The sequence below is a fragment of the Dromiciops gliroides genome, chromosome 4, assembly GCF_019393635.1.
Source record: "Dromiciops gliroides isolate mDroGli1 chromosome 4, mDroGli1.pri, whole genome shotgun sequence".
NCBI classification, from domain to species: Eukaryota; Metazoa; Chordata; class Mammalia; order Microbiotheria; family Microbiotheriidae; genus Dromiciops; species Dromiciops gliroides.
Window position 1 is genome coordinate 132,924,962 of NC_057864.1, and position 17,937 is coordinate 132,942,898.

The 17,937-nt window shown below is 42.5% G+C and overlaps 1 protein-coding gene and 1 long non-coding RNA gene across 2 annotated transcripts in view; one reads left to right on the plus strand and one right to left on the minus strand.

The window, feature by feature from the left end:
* Nucleotides 1–12,131, minus strand: part of KIF26B (kinesin family member 26B) — a 639,143-nt gene extending 627,012 nt beyond the window's left edge. The window contains exons 1-2 of the mRNA XM_043962875.1: nt 11,437–12,131; nt 10,031–10,432 (exon numbers count right to left, since the gene is read on the minus strand). Coding sequence (XP_043818810.1) covers nt 10,031–10,432; nt 11,437–11,499 — 465 coding nt within the window. The 5' untranslated portion in view covers nt 11,500–12,131. The remainder of the gene's footprint in view (nt 1–10,030; nt 10,433–11,436) is intronic.
* A 215-nt stretch (nt 12,132–12,346) lies between these two features.
* LOC122725662 lies at nt 12,347–14,425 on the plus strand. Its single transcript, XR_006352748.1, has 3 exons — nt 12,347–12,538; nt 13,040–13,135; nt 14,211–14,425. It is a non-coding gene; the product is annotated as an uncharacterized LOC122725662 (long non-coding RNA).
* The last annotated feature ends 3,512 nt before the right edge of the window (nt 14,426–17,937 follow it).

Genomic DNA, 17,937 nt, shown 5'->3' on the forward strand with positions numbered 1-17,937 from the left:
TGAGAGGACAAGATGCCGAGGAGTCTGGCAGCTCTGCTGAGTTGGCACTGAAATTTTCAGTTTAAGTACCCTCCTTTTTGAAAAGGGCAGAAAAAGGCCCTCAGGCACTCTTCCATTCTTAAAGTGCTGATGGTAAAGTCTCAACTGAGTGAATATAAATATGAGAAGGCTTCTTTACTCACCCTTTCCCCCATCCCACACCCCATTACATTCCAACAGAGATGCACAGCTCAGAATCATGACAACCTCATATATTTCTCCCCCATCTTCTTCTCCCCAGTCCCCAGCCCCAAAGGAATGTGATCTGGGAGGAGAGGGGATGGGAGTGGGAGAACAATCATAATATCATTTCCCAATCAGGGGTCTCCCATTGAACCAACTAGACTGATGGTGACCTTCAGCCACTTTTCCTGGGGAAAAATGTACTTGAATTTCTCCCACAATAATCCTATGCCAATTCCTGCCTCCACAAATGACTAGAATGATGCTAACAGAACCTAGGATTCCACAATAAGGAATATTGCAATATTTCAAGGGGATGGAGCAAGGGTGAGAATGAGAAAGAAAGAGAAATGCAGAAAGATGCCAAGGGCCTGTGTTACAAAGTTTGCTACTCTCACCTGGGGGGCAATGGCCAAGGACAGTGGTTGCTGCCTAAACTTAAATGGAGCTAATCCTTCCAAATGCCAACAAATTACTGCCCCCAGCCATTTAAAAATCACAAATCTAATGTAATAATCCTATTGGAATTACAATGAGTGGAAAAGAAATTACTAGGGGCCTAGGGTTTTTGTCTAGTGAATTAAGGCTCTATATAAACTGGTCCTGATGATTTGAAAATTAAAGGCCCAAGTAGACATTCTATTATTCTGCCACTTGCTCAGGATTGAAGCAAAGACTCATTACTGTCCTGTCTCTACTGGATGTGTTTTCTAAAACCCCTACAAGGTAACAGTAATATTTTTATGCTAAATGCTGCAGGGATTTTTTTCATTATTAATATTATTTATTAGCAAATCCTCTGGCTACTGAATAATTCCAAAATTGGAAAGACTAAATTGCAATTATCTCAGACAAAAAACAATTGTAATTTTAGAACATACAACTGAAAACAGATTTTAAAAACAAAACAAACCCCCAAAAAGCTGTTCTTGGAGTGATTAAAAGGAGTTTGTCAGATATGACAGTTCTGATATTAATAAGCACCTAGAATACCCCTTAACTTTGCTTCTTAGCTGGAGATATGAAATCACAAAAGGGCCACAAATAGCTCAAAGTTTAGACTTGAACTTGGGCCCTCAGATCCTCAGAATCCTAGCCTTATCTTTTTTTCCATGCATTTGATTCAGTGGTCCTGATTTTCCCTAATAGGTTTGATTTATTACTCCCAATCCCTTTCTGTCATTTCCAGGGGAAAAGATGAAGGATCACAATTCTGGCATTATTGTTTAGTATGGAAAGAATTCCTTCCACTAATTTGGAGATGGAGAAAAATCTGGTGGAAGCCTTGCTTGCCATGAGGACCTTCATCAGGCAGCACCATCTAGATGGCCCATAAATGGGAGATTCTGGAAACCAGCTATCATCATAAGGAAAGTACTTCTTAACAAGATGAGCTCTTCAAAAGTGAAATGGTGCCAATGGGTGGTGGTGGGGGAAACTATCATCTTCGGAGGTTTTTAAACAGAGATTTGCAGTTGATGATGTAGTAGACAGGATTTTTTTGTTTGGGTAGCCATTGGAGGACCTCTGAGGTCCCTTTGTACTCTAAATATATGGTTGCATAATTATTTTGCTCTATCATGAAGGTCTGTTATCTTTAAGAAATATGTTAACCTTGTGCCCTAATTTTCATATCTATAAAATGAGAAAGAATAGCCACTGATTATAGCATACTCACAAGGTGAAAAGGGGCCATGCTTGTACAACCATCATTAAAGTTCATTATTTTCTATATAATTTTCTATAATCTAACCCCATTCTCCCCGAGTATCTGCCTATACTAGGAAACTGAATATTCTGTTATAGGTCCTAAAGTTTCTCAACAAGTGGTCATTAACAGATAAAAGAGATAAAATAAATCAGTATTATTTACAATATGTCACCAAGAATCATTATTCACTCTCCTGGAATCAATAGTAATTTATGCAAGGATAAATCCAGAGGATTATTGAAAGTCATTATTTCAGAGCTTATTCATTTATTGAACAAATAAAAAATACAAAGCAGTGTTGAGAGATATACTGATGAATGGTATAGTCCCTGACCTCAAGGAGTTTGCCACCAGAAATAGTGAAGTACATTATAAAGGGCATTGGATTTGAGTCAATTCCTATTCTAGGAAGCTTCTAAATTGCAAAATGGATAGAGCGCTGGGTCTTGGAGTCAGGGACTCTGGGCAAGTCACCTAACCGCTGCCTGCCTCAGTTTCTTCAAATGTCAAATGGGAATCAAAATAGCATCTACCTCACAGAGTTGTTTTGAGGGTCAAATGAGATCATATTTGTAAAGTACTTAGCACAATCCCTGGCACACAGTAGGTGCTTCATAAATGATTGTTTCCTTCCTTCCTACTTATTGTTTGCCATTCAAATGATCTTAGGAAAGTCACAACCTCCCTGAGCCCCAGTGTCCTCAGCCATAAAATGAAGCGGTTGGATCAGATCCAAAGTCTTGTCTGGCTCTCTAACAATGACCCAATCATTGACTAGCTAAATCTAGTAGTTAATATAAAGCATGTACAAAAGTTAATAACACATAGAAGATGAGGATAAGGGCACAAGAGAAGTTAAAAACAAGTTCTGAGAGAAAAGAGAAACCAATGACTTTTGCCTTTGGGGGACAGGAGAGGGAAGGAATCTGGGAAGTTGTCATGGAGGAGATAGCATTTGAACTGGGGCCTCGAACAATGGGTAGAATTTCAACAGGTAGAATTGGAGATATGCATTCCATATGTACAAAGAGAAGTCAAGAGGAGAAAGAAGAACAGTCTTATGGGAAGAAGATGAATTCAGCTTTGGACAAGTTAAGATTGGAATGCTTCAAGTATGCCCAATGGGAACATGTCTAATAGGCACTTGGAAACATGGGGCTACAGCTCAAAAAAGGGGACTGCAGATACAGATCTGAGGCCCATCCAGATAGCAACAGGAATAGATATATCATCAAAGGAGAGTGGCTGAAAAGAGAAGAGAGGTAGGATTTGTCTTTGATATTATCCATATTTAGAAAGTAAGAGGAAGAATGAGAACCAGGAAAGAAGTGGTCAGATTGCTAAGAGGGGAACCAAGAGAGTTCCTTGTTATAAGAGCCAAGGCAGAAAATAATACCAAGAAGCCTTTATATCTAGAGGTGGAAGGGATCTTAGAAGCCATTTGACAGATGAGGTTACACAGATAGTACGTAGCTGAGCCAGGATTTTAATTCAGGTTCTCACCAGGAAATTTAAGTGTTACAAGAACCAAGGGGGGGAAAAGGTGCTCAGAAGTTGGCGATAGCATCAAGGTTGCAAAGATATCAAGGCAGGGATTAGGTTAAAAAAAAATTCACTGCTTTTGGCAATTAAGAGGTCACTAGTGACCCTTGGGGGCAGCTAGGTGGTACAGTAGATAAAACACCGGCCCTAGATTCAGGAGGACCTGAGTTCAAATCCGGCCTCAGACACTTGACACTTACTAGCTGTGTGACCCTGGGCAAGTCACTTAACCCCCATTGCCCTGCAAAAAAAAAAAAGGGTCACTAGTGACCCTTAAGAGAGCAATTTCTTCCCAAAACTTAGTTAGCAGTAAGGACCTTTGAAAAAAGTCACCTCTGAGAATATATGTATATGGATGCCTAAAACTCTCAACATAGAAGGGTACCATTGAATGCCTACTCCAATGCCTCAACATGCTTTGGTGGAATTGTGGAGAGGAGGTGTTTTTGAAGACTATGCCAGCAGAGTGTCAATGAAGAATCTGCCTTAAGCCCTGACTACCTTTAGGAATTTGACTCTTATCAAGCTGGAAAGGCTTCAAGCGAGAGGTCTATGGATGTCCTGTATGACCACTGTCCTTCAAATAGCCTACCTAATATTTCTTACCTACCTTCACTTCTCTGGAGTTCTCCATCATGCCCCTATGCCTGGTACCCTTTCCCTTTCCCACCCCTGCAACTTGCTGGGGTTTAGTTTTGTTTTAGCTTCATTTTTGTATATCGTCTCCCCACCCCCAATTCAATTGTAAGCTCCTTGAGGGTGAGGACTATTTTTTGCCTTTCTTTGTATCCCCAGCACAGTACTTGACCCATAGTAGGTACTTAATAAATGTTTATTGATTGATTTACTGGAGATGTTCATCATCAAATTGGGCTCATAGTATGAGGAATTCTTCAGCTACAGCAAATTCTAAAAAACCATCCAATAATGTTTGTAGAGATTGTAATAAATTATAGAGCACAGAAGTGCTAGTCTATGCTGATTCAGCTTGTGGGGGAAAATTATGAAATAAAACATTGTCTGTGATAAGCAAGGAGAATATGAAATTCGTGTCTGTAATGAAACATGAGGCTTGTGGATGAAAAAAATTACGTTAATATGAATATAATGGGACACTGTTGTGCAGCAAGCGATTGTGAAAGAAATGTACTCAGAGAAACCGACAGAAGACCTATGTGAACTGATGCAGAATCAAGAGAACAATTTGTACAATACCAACATTATGAAGACAAACAACATAGAAACACTTAAAGAACTCTGATCAATCCAACATCCAACCAGAATTCTAGAGGACCGGTGTTGAAACATGCTGTCTACCTCCTAACAGAGAGTATTTTTAGAGGGATGCATACACATATCTATCATATTTACAAACATCTCCTCAGAGTAAAATGTAAACTCCTTGAAAGCAAAAAGTATCTCACTTTTATAATTATATCCCTAGTGCTTAGCATGGTGACTGACACATAGTAGGCATTTACAAAACGCTTATTGATTGATTGATTGTCCAAACTCACACAGGAGCAGAGATAGGATCTTTGACAGGTTAGATTTGTTGGTTTTATTTTGTTTTGACTTTTTAACATTCATCGCTCTCTTTTTGACCAAATAATAAGCTCTCAAGTGGGTAGGTGTTCCCAGTATTATTATCTCCATTCTACAGATGAGGAAACCAAGTCTGAGGAAAGTCAAATGACTTGCCCAAAATAACAAAAGGTAAGAAGTGTCCAGTCAAGAGTCAAACCCAATTCTTACTAACTCCAAACCCCATGCTCTGTCCACTAGGTCATGTTGCCTATCTCTGGCTGCTTTATCTCCTTTACTAAAAGAGGTAATTGACTAACACATGCTTATTTGTATTGTGGCCTTCATACTCTGCATATCTCTAGTGGAACCATGGAGTAGGAAAAGTACTAGATGAGTCCAAAATTCTACCTTTGACAATAGAAGTTGACTAATGGAAAGTCCCCAAACTGCTCTCTAAACTTTCATTTCCTCATCTGTAAAATAGGAAGAAGATGGGGAATAAGCATTTTAATAGAGTCTACTATGTGCAAGGCACTGTGCTTTACAAATATTATATCATTTGATCCTCACAAAAACTCTTTAAGGAAGGCACTAATGGTTTCCTCATCATTAAAATAGGGATGAAAAGATGTGTCATCTCCCTCACAGATGTCAAACAATCAAATAAGATGATGTAAAGTGCTCTCTGTTTTATTGTTGTTTAGTCATGTCCAACTCTTCAAGACCCCACTGGGTCTTCCCTGGCAAAGACATTAAAGTGGTTTTGCCATTTTCTTCTGCAGCTCATTTGACAGATGAGGAAACTGAGGCAAACAGGGTAAAGTGACTTGCCTAGAGTCACATAGCTAGTAAGTGTGTGATGCCAGATTTGAACTCACAAAGATGAACCTTTCTGACTCCAGGTCTAGCACTCTATCCATTGTGCCACATAGCTGCCCCAAAGTGCTCTATACATGTTAGCTATTATTATGGTGTTACTTGAGATTTGCTTCTTTTAACTCTATAGTTCACCATTGACAGAGACCTGGTATTTGAGAACTAATGAGGAATGCACATCAAGAATTGAATTTTGAATGTGAAGCTAGGTGATATCACAGAGTTGTCACTTTCAGCCTCAGCTTCTTCATCTCTAAAATGGGGATATTGTAAAGATCAAATGAGATATAATAATTGCAAAGCACTTAGCACAGTGCCTGGCACATACTGTGCTATATAAATGCTATTATTATTATTATTATTAGTGTCACTATCTTCCAAAGAGCCCAGTTCTTGCATGAGTCCTAGCTTCAAAGTTCCGGTTGATTCCTTTAGGTTTTTAGAGTCCCTCTGTGTCCTCTGATCAGACTTACTACCAGAGAATACTGAGATTAGAAATCTATGGACACATTGTTCAGCAAGTGACTTCATATCTCTCTCACCAACTTGCCCATCAATCAAATAAATGTAATTCAATAACATTTGCTACCTATCTCAAAGGAATTATGTGAGGATTCATGAAGCAGTACTATATCTAGAAAGTGCTTAGGGGACAAAAGGGAAGCTGTAGAAACCACACATTACTTTGTATAGAAACCAAAAACCTGGTAAGGCATAAAAGTTAGCAGCCCCCTGCCTACTTAACAACAACTGGGCCTCACACAGCACATTTCTATAAAAAAAAAAAAAACCAACCTAAAGCACTTTACAAAGTGCTATCTGAAAAAAATGTCCACAGCATGCTGCTGTTTGCATGATTTCCCTTGTTTTACAAACAGGAAAACTCAGGCACAGGGAGAGCAGAATTGCTTACTTCCATGGGAGGATGGAGAGAAAGAACTAAAAAAAAAAAAAACCCACCAAAAAACCAAACCTGTCTTTAGATAGCATGACTTCAAAGCTTGCCTTTCCCATTAAGGATTTTGACCTGTCCACAGAATCACCTAATGGTGCTGAAAATTCCTAAATACATTCTTGTATCTCAAATGTATCAAAATGGTCATTTTTGCTAATTACACCCCAAAATTACTTTTCTGTCTTTAGTGTCCAAACTCTATATGTTTGAGTCACAATGATGCCTCTTGTTCTCATGAAACTTAACTCCTTCTGTGCCCAAGGGCCACAGAGGTACACAGTTTGCTCATAAATACAGCTAAAGGAAGAAAGGATTTATTTTAAAGCCATATGGCCCTCATTGCAGTAGAGAACATGGTGTTTAATTGGTTAAAATGACTGTAAATTTTAAAGGCAGAACAGTAATTATAGTTAATCTGAGAATGCAAACAACAAATTTTTTTTCTAAATAAAACACAAAAACCTAGAATCGTTATTCCAGTTGTTGATGTTTAGAAGAAATACATGCAGTTAAAAATCAAGGATCCACACATACACCTCATTGCTAACAATGAGCTAATCAAAAGCATCCTTGTTCCCAGTTAAGTATTGTACATTTCCCTGCACTAAAAAGTCATGCTTCACTGCATAGTTCCACATATAAAACTCAGGCTACTTCCATAGCAGTCAAGTGTAGCATTATGTAATATTCATGTGTACATTTAAAGTGATACCTTCTGACTACTGCTTATGAATGAAAGCATTTCTTGACCTGCCATGGATCACTGCAAGATTGTATGGAGAGTTGATGCATGCCTGCTATAATGCTGTTTTGAGAACATTCATTTCTCTCTGGCAAAGTAATCAGTTTTGCTAAGTTCCTCATATTTCATAATGTAAATAAAAACTGACAAATATTTTGGCCTGACTCTTATTAGAAGGCAGATGAAATTTCCAGCCTGCTTCAATTGGATATACACTGTGGTGCAGTGATTAGGGCTCTGGACTAGGAGTCAAGAAGACCAAGTTCAAATTCTGCCTTAGACACTTACTAGCAGTAGGACCCAGTCACTCAAACTTCTCTTGGTCTGTTTCTTTACATGTAAAATTGGGATAACAATAGCTACTACCTCGCAAGGCTGCTACAAGGATCAAATGGAAAAGTATCTAATACACTTTCCAAACCATAAAGCTCTATTTAAATGTCAGCCATTCTTCAGTAATAATAAAAATCCACCCATAAAACTCAACAGATGCATTTTATTTCCATCCTTTGTTTCTTCTAATTGTAGGAACAATATTCTTATTGTAGATGGTCATTGTAAACCTTAATGGTCATGTACTCCAACACACAGTCCAATACTCTCACTTTACAGATGAGGAAGTTTAAATGACTCTTCCAAGGTCAAAATAGTGGTAAGTAGGAAGATGAAATTTGAACCCAGTTTCTTCTGTTGGCTTTATTCCTCCTCCCCCCTTTTTTCCCTGAAAACAGTACATGTTCATTCTGATTTACCATTACACTAATTATAAGCCTCAAAGAATAATATACAGGACCCATTCTATTTTTTTAAGCATCCTTGGGAATAGCCTAAAGGGATCTGGTGTTGTTGAGACTAATTATGGCTTCCAAATATAACATTTAATGCCTCAAGGTACCACACAACCTTTTATCAGATAGCACTATTTTGGCAAACCTAAAATTAATGGGCAAAACAGCCTTCTAAATTCATTGAAATTTATTTTTAGTTTGCTGACTAATTTTATTACATGACTCTGAATGATGGTTGAAATCTCCTTCCATTGTCTTCCATTAAAATATAACATTCTGAAACAATTCAAGAGTTAATTATTATTCCTGAGCTAAATTCTGCAAGTCCTGAAGACAATTCTCCTGACGGTGATTTCCGACATTCAGAATTTTACCTCCTTTGTTGGTGTTTGTGTACAAACAAGCTAGGCATTCAGATAGTTACTCCATCGCTCTCCTTTAGAGGATCACGAATACTCCATTGCAAAAGTCACATAAATAAAAACTGGGAAACGCCTCTGTGTATAAAACAGCATCAAAAAATCCTCGAGAGCAATTCCTTCTTTTTCTTGACACCTCTTTGCCCCCAAACACCCAAGAAAACTCTTTGAAGTGGGAGAGTAAATATTATCATTTGATAGTACTTGGACCCAACTGGGCAAACACGATTGCATTATGTTACATTAGAGCCCTGTTGGCCACTCACAACACACCACCACTGTCAGGGTTGCTATGGCAGAACCCAATGTGTATTAACACTCAATCAGTTCTGGAGCCCCAGGATGCCTCTTCTGGGCTGTTCCCCTTAATCTTTCTGCACAATACAACGCTATTAAAAACAAACAAACAAACAACTAACTTCAGGATATACGATTATGGGAGGAGAAGGATATTAACTGGCAAAGTAAAACTCCGATTCTTAACTGATATTTGCTTTCACAATCTTCCCAGGTTTATTTGTTTTAAATCTTCAGAGGACACGGGTGGAAGAAAGAAACCTGATTCCGTATTTGAAAGAGGGGGGGAAAGCCTAGGGTCGTGCTGCAACGTGGGGATGGGAAGAAGAAAGGATAAGAGGAAATGCTATCAGCATATTTCAATGTCTGACAAACATCCTGACAGAATAGATATTGGTGTTGTGTCTGCTGGCAATGCATGCCTACGGGCAAAGAAGAGGACCTGAGAGAAAGGTATAGTATGATATAAGTCTGGGAGGGAGGGATTTTTTTTAAATCCGGGGGGGCCGGGAGGGGAGAGGCGGAGAGGGAATGAAACACCATGAGCATCTCCAGCCGGGTATGAGCATCCCTCTGGAATAGATAAGTTCATCTCTCCTGGATAGACCATACTGGTCCAGCACTTAGGTGAAAACGTAGCTGAACTGCTGTGGAGTTGGTCGCTACCAGTACATATAAAATAGGTTAGAAACTGCCCGTTGACAGGAGAACAAGCATTCAGGGGCCACCACCCCCACCCCCCACCCCCGAGAAGCTGCAGGCAGCTACTGCACCCAAAGGAAATGCCTCGGAATCCCCAGGAGACTCAGGTTCGTGCCCAGCTCCTCTCGCCTCCGGAGCCCCTCCCCTCTGAATACTCTCCCCCCACACACACACACACACTCCTCCACAGGCTGGCTCCCCTTTCCCCTCCCCCCAGCCTTAGCGCTCCCAGGCAAGGGATGGCCTTACCTTGCTGGAGAAGGGGCCCGGGAGAAGAAGCTTCAGAATCTGTCTCTTCAGCTCCACCAGGCGGGCGTTGCAGTTCTCGCACCAGACTCCGCGGTCCGAGCCTGGAGAGGAGCCGCCCCCGCTGCCCGAACCCGGGGAGCCGGTGCCAAACCCTGGCGAGCCGCCCAGAGAGCCGGGAGAGCTGGTACCGATGCCAGGGGAGGCAGGTCCCGGGGAGCCCGTGAAGGAACTCGGGGACGAGGTGCCTGAGCCAGGGGACGGGGTACCCGACGAGCCGAGCGCTGAGCCGGCGCCCTCGGGGTTGGGCCGGCTCCCCGCCCGGGACTCTTCATAGGCTTTCCTGTACCAGCTTTCAGGAGAAAAAGGGGCGGCGGTCTTGGTAGGGGAGCAGACTTCGTTCACCTGGAGAGGGGTAGAGACGCGGGGTTTAAGCGGATGCATGGACAGTTCGCTCCTGCGTGCGTGGCTGTGGATGTGTGTGGATGTGGGTGTACGCGTGTGCGTGGATGTATGCCTCTCAGGATCGTTTCAAGTTCAGGCACCGCTGCTGCTCGTGGCCAAATGCTCCCTCCATCTGTCTCTTTAATTGTCCTTAAGTAAATGCCGGCAGCCCGCGTGCAGCCTACCTGAGAGACCTGCACCCATGTACCAGGTTACACCGAGCGCCTCTAAACACCTTGGATGGGGCGTGGAAAGCCATGAATAGGGGCATGAAATGACTTAGGTAATGAAGAAATGTCCGCGCCCCCGCCCATTTTAAAGCAGTCTAGAGTATCTCGCTCAGCCGGGTCTCCTCTGTGCACCTCCCCCACACAGGGACGAGGACCCACGCGTGAAATCCCGGGAGCCCCTGTCTTGAAGAAACCCTGAATAAGGGAACTTCGGACTTAACCCTACTCGATTTGTTTCATTCAAGCAAAAGCGTCAAAGCTCCCAGTCAGTCCTTGGTTTAAGTCAAAGACTAACACCGCGAGAGGGATATGATTAGAGGAACATCAGAGAAATCCCAAAACGCCGAAATTCAGCTTAACTCCACTGAAACAGACAGCAATACTGCAAAAGTTGTAGGGGGGTGGCGAGGGAAGCTTTTAAAATCATGCAGAAAGAAGAGGGATTCTCATACCCTCCTAGACATGCAGTCTTGCTTGCTTGCCCACTCACTCATACCGGACTCCCCTAGCTGAACTGCACACAGAGATCCCTCTGCTCCGGTATCAAAAAAAAAAAAAAAAAGGGAAAGCAGGGACGCTTAGAATGTTAACATGCAGCTTAATAAGGTTAACCTGTTTGTATCATTTGTTACATGTCAGCTTACAGAGAGACAGCGACAGAGCAAGGGGGATAGTTTAAAATCCTCGGCACAGATGCTTCTAAAGCATCTCTCTACATTATTGCCGACAACTTACCCCGTATTTTCTGCTCCTGGTTGTGACTGCGATCCTCTCTTTATTCCCAGCCACAGAATTCATGGTGACTTTGCCCAAAAAAAAAAGAGACGCTGTCAAAAATGTTCCACCAGTGTTACATCCAAAGAGAAAATCTTCAAACCCAGAAAAGGTTCACCAATTGTATAGAGATGTATGCATGCTCTACCCTAAATTCAAGGTTTCTTCATTGAAAAAATAATAATAACGAAATGAAAGGTAACTGGCCTCAAAAGTGATACCACCAATTTTCAGCTAAAGCTGGGATAGGTGGTTTATATTCTCTTCTTTTCTCTTCAAATCATTTTTCTCTCGTTCTCTTCGGTTTCCTTCACTTATACGCCTTATTTTCCCAGAACCGGTAACATCCAGATAATTAGCATTTCTCCCAGCCCCGCAAATACAGTTTTTCTCCACAACTGAAATTTTTTAAAAAATCAATGCACATATGCACAACACACACGTACACTGGGTAGCTGCAGAAAAGGTAAAAATCAGAGAGGTTCTGCCTCGCCTCGAAACAGGGACCTCTCCCTCCCTCTGCTGAGTGGTGTTGTGGTAACTTGTTTCCCTCAGCAAGGTTTGCAACTGAGTTAAAAGAAATCCTCCAAAAATATAAGGATCCAGCGTTGGGGAGGAGCTTCGGAGACTCCTGGAGCCAATATCCTTCTCTCCATTTGTGCCTGACAGTTTAGCGAGGAGGCTCTCGCTATAGGAACCTTCCCCGGTCAGCGGAGGAGCTGCGGAGCATGTGTAAGCAAAGCCTAGAGAGCCTCAGAGAACACTTCATTGCAGTCCCGGGAAAGGCATGTGCTGCCGCTGCCACAGCTGCTGCTGCTGCTGCTGCTGCTGCTGCTGCTGTAGGAGCAGCAGCGGCGCGGATCCATTTTATTTTGCAGCACTCCTGAGTGACATTGAGATCTGTTGGGGCTGGTTGGTTTGTTTGTTCCTTTAAGAAAGAGGCAGGGGCGGGAGGAAAGGAAGCCTAACGCGTCCCTTCCCGGGAAGTTACTGGCGACTGATCCCGTGGGCTGAGGAAACACCAAGTCTACACCGTGAAGCTGCAGCGGAGAAAGGCTGGGAGGTTCGACCCTCGCGGCCGCAGGCACCGCCGCCTTCCCCCACCTTTTCTCTCCCGCCCTTTCCCCATAGCCGGCTTTCGATTTTATTTTTGAAACCCGGGTTTACAAAAGGGATTGGGCCACGGACCTGCCCGGCCCTCCCCGCCCGCCCTTTGTTCTCTTGGAGTATAAAGGATGGGTTTCCCTAATAATTGTTCAGCTTAAACCTTGGATGGTGGTCCCCACTGCTCCTCCTCCTTGCCCACTTGGCACCCCAACCCCGAGGACCAGCACAGAGAACGCACTTCCCCGTCTCTTTTGCCCCTCACCCCGCGCTAAACTAGCCAAGGTGGGGGCAGGTGACACTTGAGAGCCGCTGGGTCGCTGGGAGAAATCGTCTTAATGAAAACTCTGGGAGCCTTGGTCCCGTGACACATACAGTCCCCCCCCCCCAATACACGTGGCGTGTTAAGGGTCCTAATTCTCTGCCCTCCCCCTTCCCTCTCGTTTCTCCCCTGACGCAGGTGCCCCTGAGGGCAGGATGCTGGCATAAGCTGGGCCTCCACACGTGGCTGCTCTGGGGTGTCATTTTTAATTTCCTGGGAGCGACATTTCTTTTGGTGAGCTGGCAGGTCTGTTTTGTTGTGACCTTTAATTAACACACCGCTAGACGCCTCTCGCTGGGTCTGCTGTGTGCCTGGATCACGTGTTATGTAATGGCATCTCTGTGCCTGTAGATTAGGACTGAGGGATGGGGCGGGGAAGCAAAAGGGTCAACCAGAGCTCGTGCCTAGATGTTTCAGGTGCTTGCTTTCCCTAAGGGTTCGGGATAAGGAGCTGAGGTGGGGTAGGGCTAGGAGGGGGAAGGGAGGTGTTAGGCTCAGGTGGAGGGTTAAATAGCCTGGGAATCGCCCTGCAGCCCTCAACCCCCTCAGTCTCTGAGTGGGAATCTTTCACAGCCACCTAAGCAAGATAAGAAGTCAAGTCAGCAAGTATTTATTAAGCGCCTAGTAGGCGCCAAGGCACTGTGCTAAGCAACGGGGATACAAAGAAAGGGGGGGTGGGGGGGTGGCGTGTACCTGCCCTCAAGGAGCTTACAGTCTAATGAAGTCGAAATGAAGATTTCCAGGGCTGCGTGGAAGTTTCCACTACATTTCTTTTTTCTAATGAGAAAGAGATCGAATCAAAGGAGGGCCTTAGGGAGGCCGGTACATACTCAGGGTATCTATCCTCTCACTGCAACTACACAACGCACATAACACGCCTTCAGCTGCATTTGTATTCCGCCAAAGGAGCTGCAAGAAAGATCAGTGCCATTAGTGACTCGTTGCTTATCAACCTAAATGCAGCGCATCTGTACTCACTAGACGAAATGGACGAGTTGATAAAGTGGGGCGGGGGAGGGGGAACCACCTTGCAGATTTGTCAAGCCGAACCGGCTGATTCGCATCTCCAAGTAGCTACGGCTGGAGTGTTTGGTGGGATGCGAGCTCCCTCTATTGCTCGAAGCCGGTAACCGAAACCCTCAAACTCAAATTAGTTTGGGATTTTGGAGCTGTTTTTGCTTCCCCCCCCCCCCCCTCTGCACTTTGCTTTTCCAATTATGATAGTTGAAGGGTGGAGTGGGGGAGTGTTTGCTAAGCCAGAAAAAGATCTTTCGGAACTTATAATTTATTATTTTCTGTTTCTTATTAGAGCGAAGGGACTGCAAACAAATCCTTCAATGGTGATGCACAGTAATACATCGAGTGTTGTACAAAATCATGTTTCTATCTATATTAGGATGCTAACGGTGTTACTTCTCAAATGGATAATTCGAGTCAGGCAGAAGTGGCTTCCAAGACTACATCGGACCTTTGAACTAGCTATGTGATCTTGGGCAAGTTCCCTAACCTCTCTAGTTACTTGGGCCAGATAGCCTCTGGGGTCCTTTTCAGCTCTAACTTTATGAGCTTACATCCCTCTAATACAGGTTAAAGATACTTACTGGGTTCTTTTTTTTATTGTGTAAAACGTTACCATATTCGTCATTTTGTACAAGAAAACTTGATTAAAAGAAAAAAATCAAAGAAAGTGAAAAAAATCGTACTTCAGTCTGTTCCATCGATATCAGTTCTTTCTTTGGAGGTGGATAGTATGTTTCATCAATAGTCCTTTGGGATTGTCTTGGATCACTGTATTGAGAATAGTCAAGTCATTCACATACTTACTGATTTCTTTTTTTTTTTTTTTGGGTGAGGCAGTTGGGGTTAAGTGACTTGCCCAGGGTCACACAGCTAGTAAGTGTCAAGTGTCTGAGGGTGGATTTGAACTCAGGTCCTCCTGAATCCAGGGCCAGTGCTCTATCCACTGCGCCACCTAGCTGCCCCCATACTGATTTCTAAGTAGGTTATTCCTTCATGTACCATTTAAGCTCCTTGGGCTGCAGTGGATACATAATTGGTCTAGAAGTCAGAAAAATCTGACTTCATATCTCACCTTGGACACTTACTAGTCCTATATGACCTTGGGTAAGTCTCTTATCCTCTCTCAGCCTCAGTTTCCTCAACTGTACAATGGGAATAATAATGGTATCTGCCTCCCAGGGTTGTGGGGGTCAAATGAAATACTCTTTGTCAAGTGCTTAACACATTGCCTGGCACATAGTAGGCACTATATAAATACTAGCTATTTTTATTTGGGGTTCAGAGAGTATTTTTTTGTATCTTAAAACTTAGCATAGGGGCTCAGGAAGACCTGAGTTCAAATCTGACCTCAGACACTTGACCGTCACTTAACCCCAGTTTCCTCCAAAAAAAGGGTTAAAACTTAGCACAGACACTTTAAAAATGCCTGTTGAAGGGGCAGCTAGGTGGCACAGTGGATAGAGCACCAGCCCTGGAGTCAGGAGGACCTGAGTTCAAATGTGACCTCAGACACTTAACACTTACTAGCTGTGTGACCCTGGGCAAGTCACTTAACTCCAATTGCCTCACTAAAAAAAAATGCTTGTTAAAGGGGGGAGAATAAAATACTATTAAGATGAAAAAAAATAAAAATTTTTTAAATGCTGGTTGAATTGAACAGAATTGAATTTATGAATACTAACTTGTCAAGGATATGTCATGTAAAACACTAGCTGTGTGACTCTGGGCCACTCACTTAACCTTTATGAGACTCCTCATCCATAAAATAGAGATAGTAATAGCACCTTCCTACAGGGCTGTGGTATCAAATTAACATATTTAAAGCACTTTGCAAAGCTTTACAAATAGCATCTCATTTTATTCTCACAACAACCCTCTGAGGTAGGTTCTATTATGATCCCCATTTTATAGTTGAGGAAACTAAGTAAGACAGCATTTAAGTGATTTGCCCAGGATCACACAGCTAGCTAGGAAGTGGTTGAAGTAGAATTTGAACTCGGATCTTCCTAACTCCAGATCTAAAGATCCAGCCACTGTACTGCCTAGCCATATGAATGTGAACTATTGTTTTTTGTGAACTATTATAACAATTAAAGATTTAGGATCTTAGGATTTAGAGCTAGAAAAATATCAGAGACTATCTAGTCTAGCCCCCTTAGTTTACAGATGAGGAACTCAAACCCTAAGAAGTTGTGACTTGCCCAGGGTCTCACAGCTACCAAATCACAAAATCAAAATCTCATAACATCAAATCCAATGCTTTTGCTGGCACCACAGACTGCCTATCTATGTTCTAAGAATAATTCATCGCCTGCATTGCCCTAACCCCACCCCTACCCACAGCTGAAGCATTCTATTCATACTTCATTTCCTTATTAGTTGTGGGAATAGGAGCAGGAAACTACACCTCTCTTTCCTCTTCTGTAAAACAGAATTTACAGTGCTTATGAGACCTACCTCACAGCATTCTTAGGAAACTCCAAGGAGATGATACATGTAAAAGTCAAAGTTTGTAAGTTTTAAAGTACTATACAAATGCTACTTATATCATCTTCTTCATCTCATTACAACATCCTTTGAACTTCAAAAAAAAAAAAAGGACTGTTTCCTCAATACAAACTACAGGGTTAAATGGCTCTGAATCTCCATCTGGGAGATGTTAGTGCCATTGGGTATTTTGGATTTGGGGATGGGAATTGTTTTTTGAACATGCAAAATCAAAATCAAAATTCAACTGCTAGTTGCTAAAGAGAATGCAGAATGCAAGGACAGATACTACTTCTCTTTAATATTTTTCCTTTCAAGTCATTTCCATATTAGTTCAAGCAACAGCACGCCAACAGAGCCAGGCGTGTGCATGTGCCAGAGGCGGCTGCTTCTCCTTGAAAGATAATTAAAGCAGCTTACACTGTCCATGTGGTGTCTTGATGAATATGCAGGCAATATTTGCATATGGTCTACTGGTGTTCTCCAGACCATATGATCATCTGGTGGCCTGCCAGGGAGTATTAGCAAACTGATAACTGTTTAATGTTGTACACTCAGCCCCTATTGTAGCACCAGAGTAGAGTTGTTATACTTCAGGCTGAGGGGGGCTTCCTGATCCCAAACTGTTGTTTCAACCATTAATTACTTTCTCCCCACAAATTCTTTTCATATAGAATTCTTCAGGTTGGTCCAAAGTTGACTACTCGTAGAGTCAAAAGGTGTGGAAAGGGAAAAACTTTTTACCAAATAGTTCAGTGGGGATGAGGGTGGATGGTGGGGGTGGGGATGGACAGAGTTATTCTCATTTCTGAAAACAATGTAAGAAGAACAGGTGCTCAGTGCAACATCTGCTGGGACTAAGACAATTATGACCCAAGGATCTGTGTGCTGGACACCCCAATCTGGAAAGTGCATGATAACCATGTTAAATTACAGCTCTGTAGGACACAGAGATTAATTAGAACAATATAACAGTGAGACCAAAATTAGTTTGTAATCCAATATTGTGTTGTCATTGGTGTAGAGAAGTTTTCACAGCACCTTTCACCTTTTACCAAAAACACAACATAATGTTGAATGTTTTTCAGCTCTAAAATGTGTCTATCTTCACACACACACACACACACACACACACACGTGACCAAAGCTTGACATAAACAAGAAAAGGGGAAAGGGGGTGGGAATGCAGTTTTCTTGAAAAGGGCCTCTGGCAATAGATCTTAAAAATCCCAGAGTAAAGCTACAGAAACTCATTTGTCTTTTTTTCCCCACTGAAAGGACTGCTTTTTCCCTCCTGAACTGCCAAACCTTCCTCTCTGTCTCCATAAATGAAGCTTGCCCAACTCTCCCTTGATCCCACCTGCTACACCTGACCTGCCACCACAAATCTCTATCAGCTGTGGAAATCCCATCAGTTCTAATCTCCTTCTCTCAGGGTCAAGCTCTCTGATCTGTGGGCATTTGACTGTTCTAATGCTTGGGCTGGAAATCGAACTGAAATAGATATGTGTGAGGATGTACTGATGCAT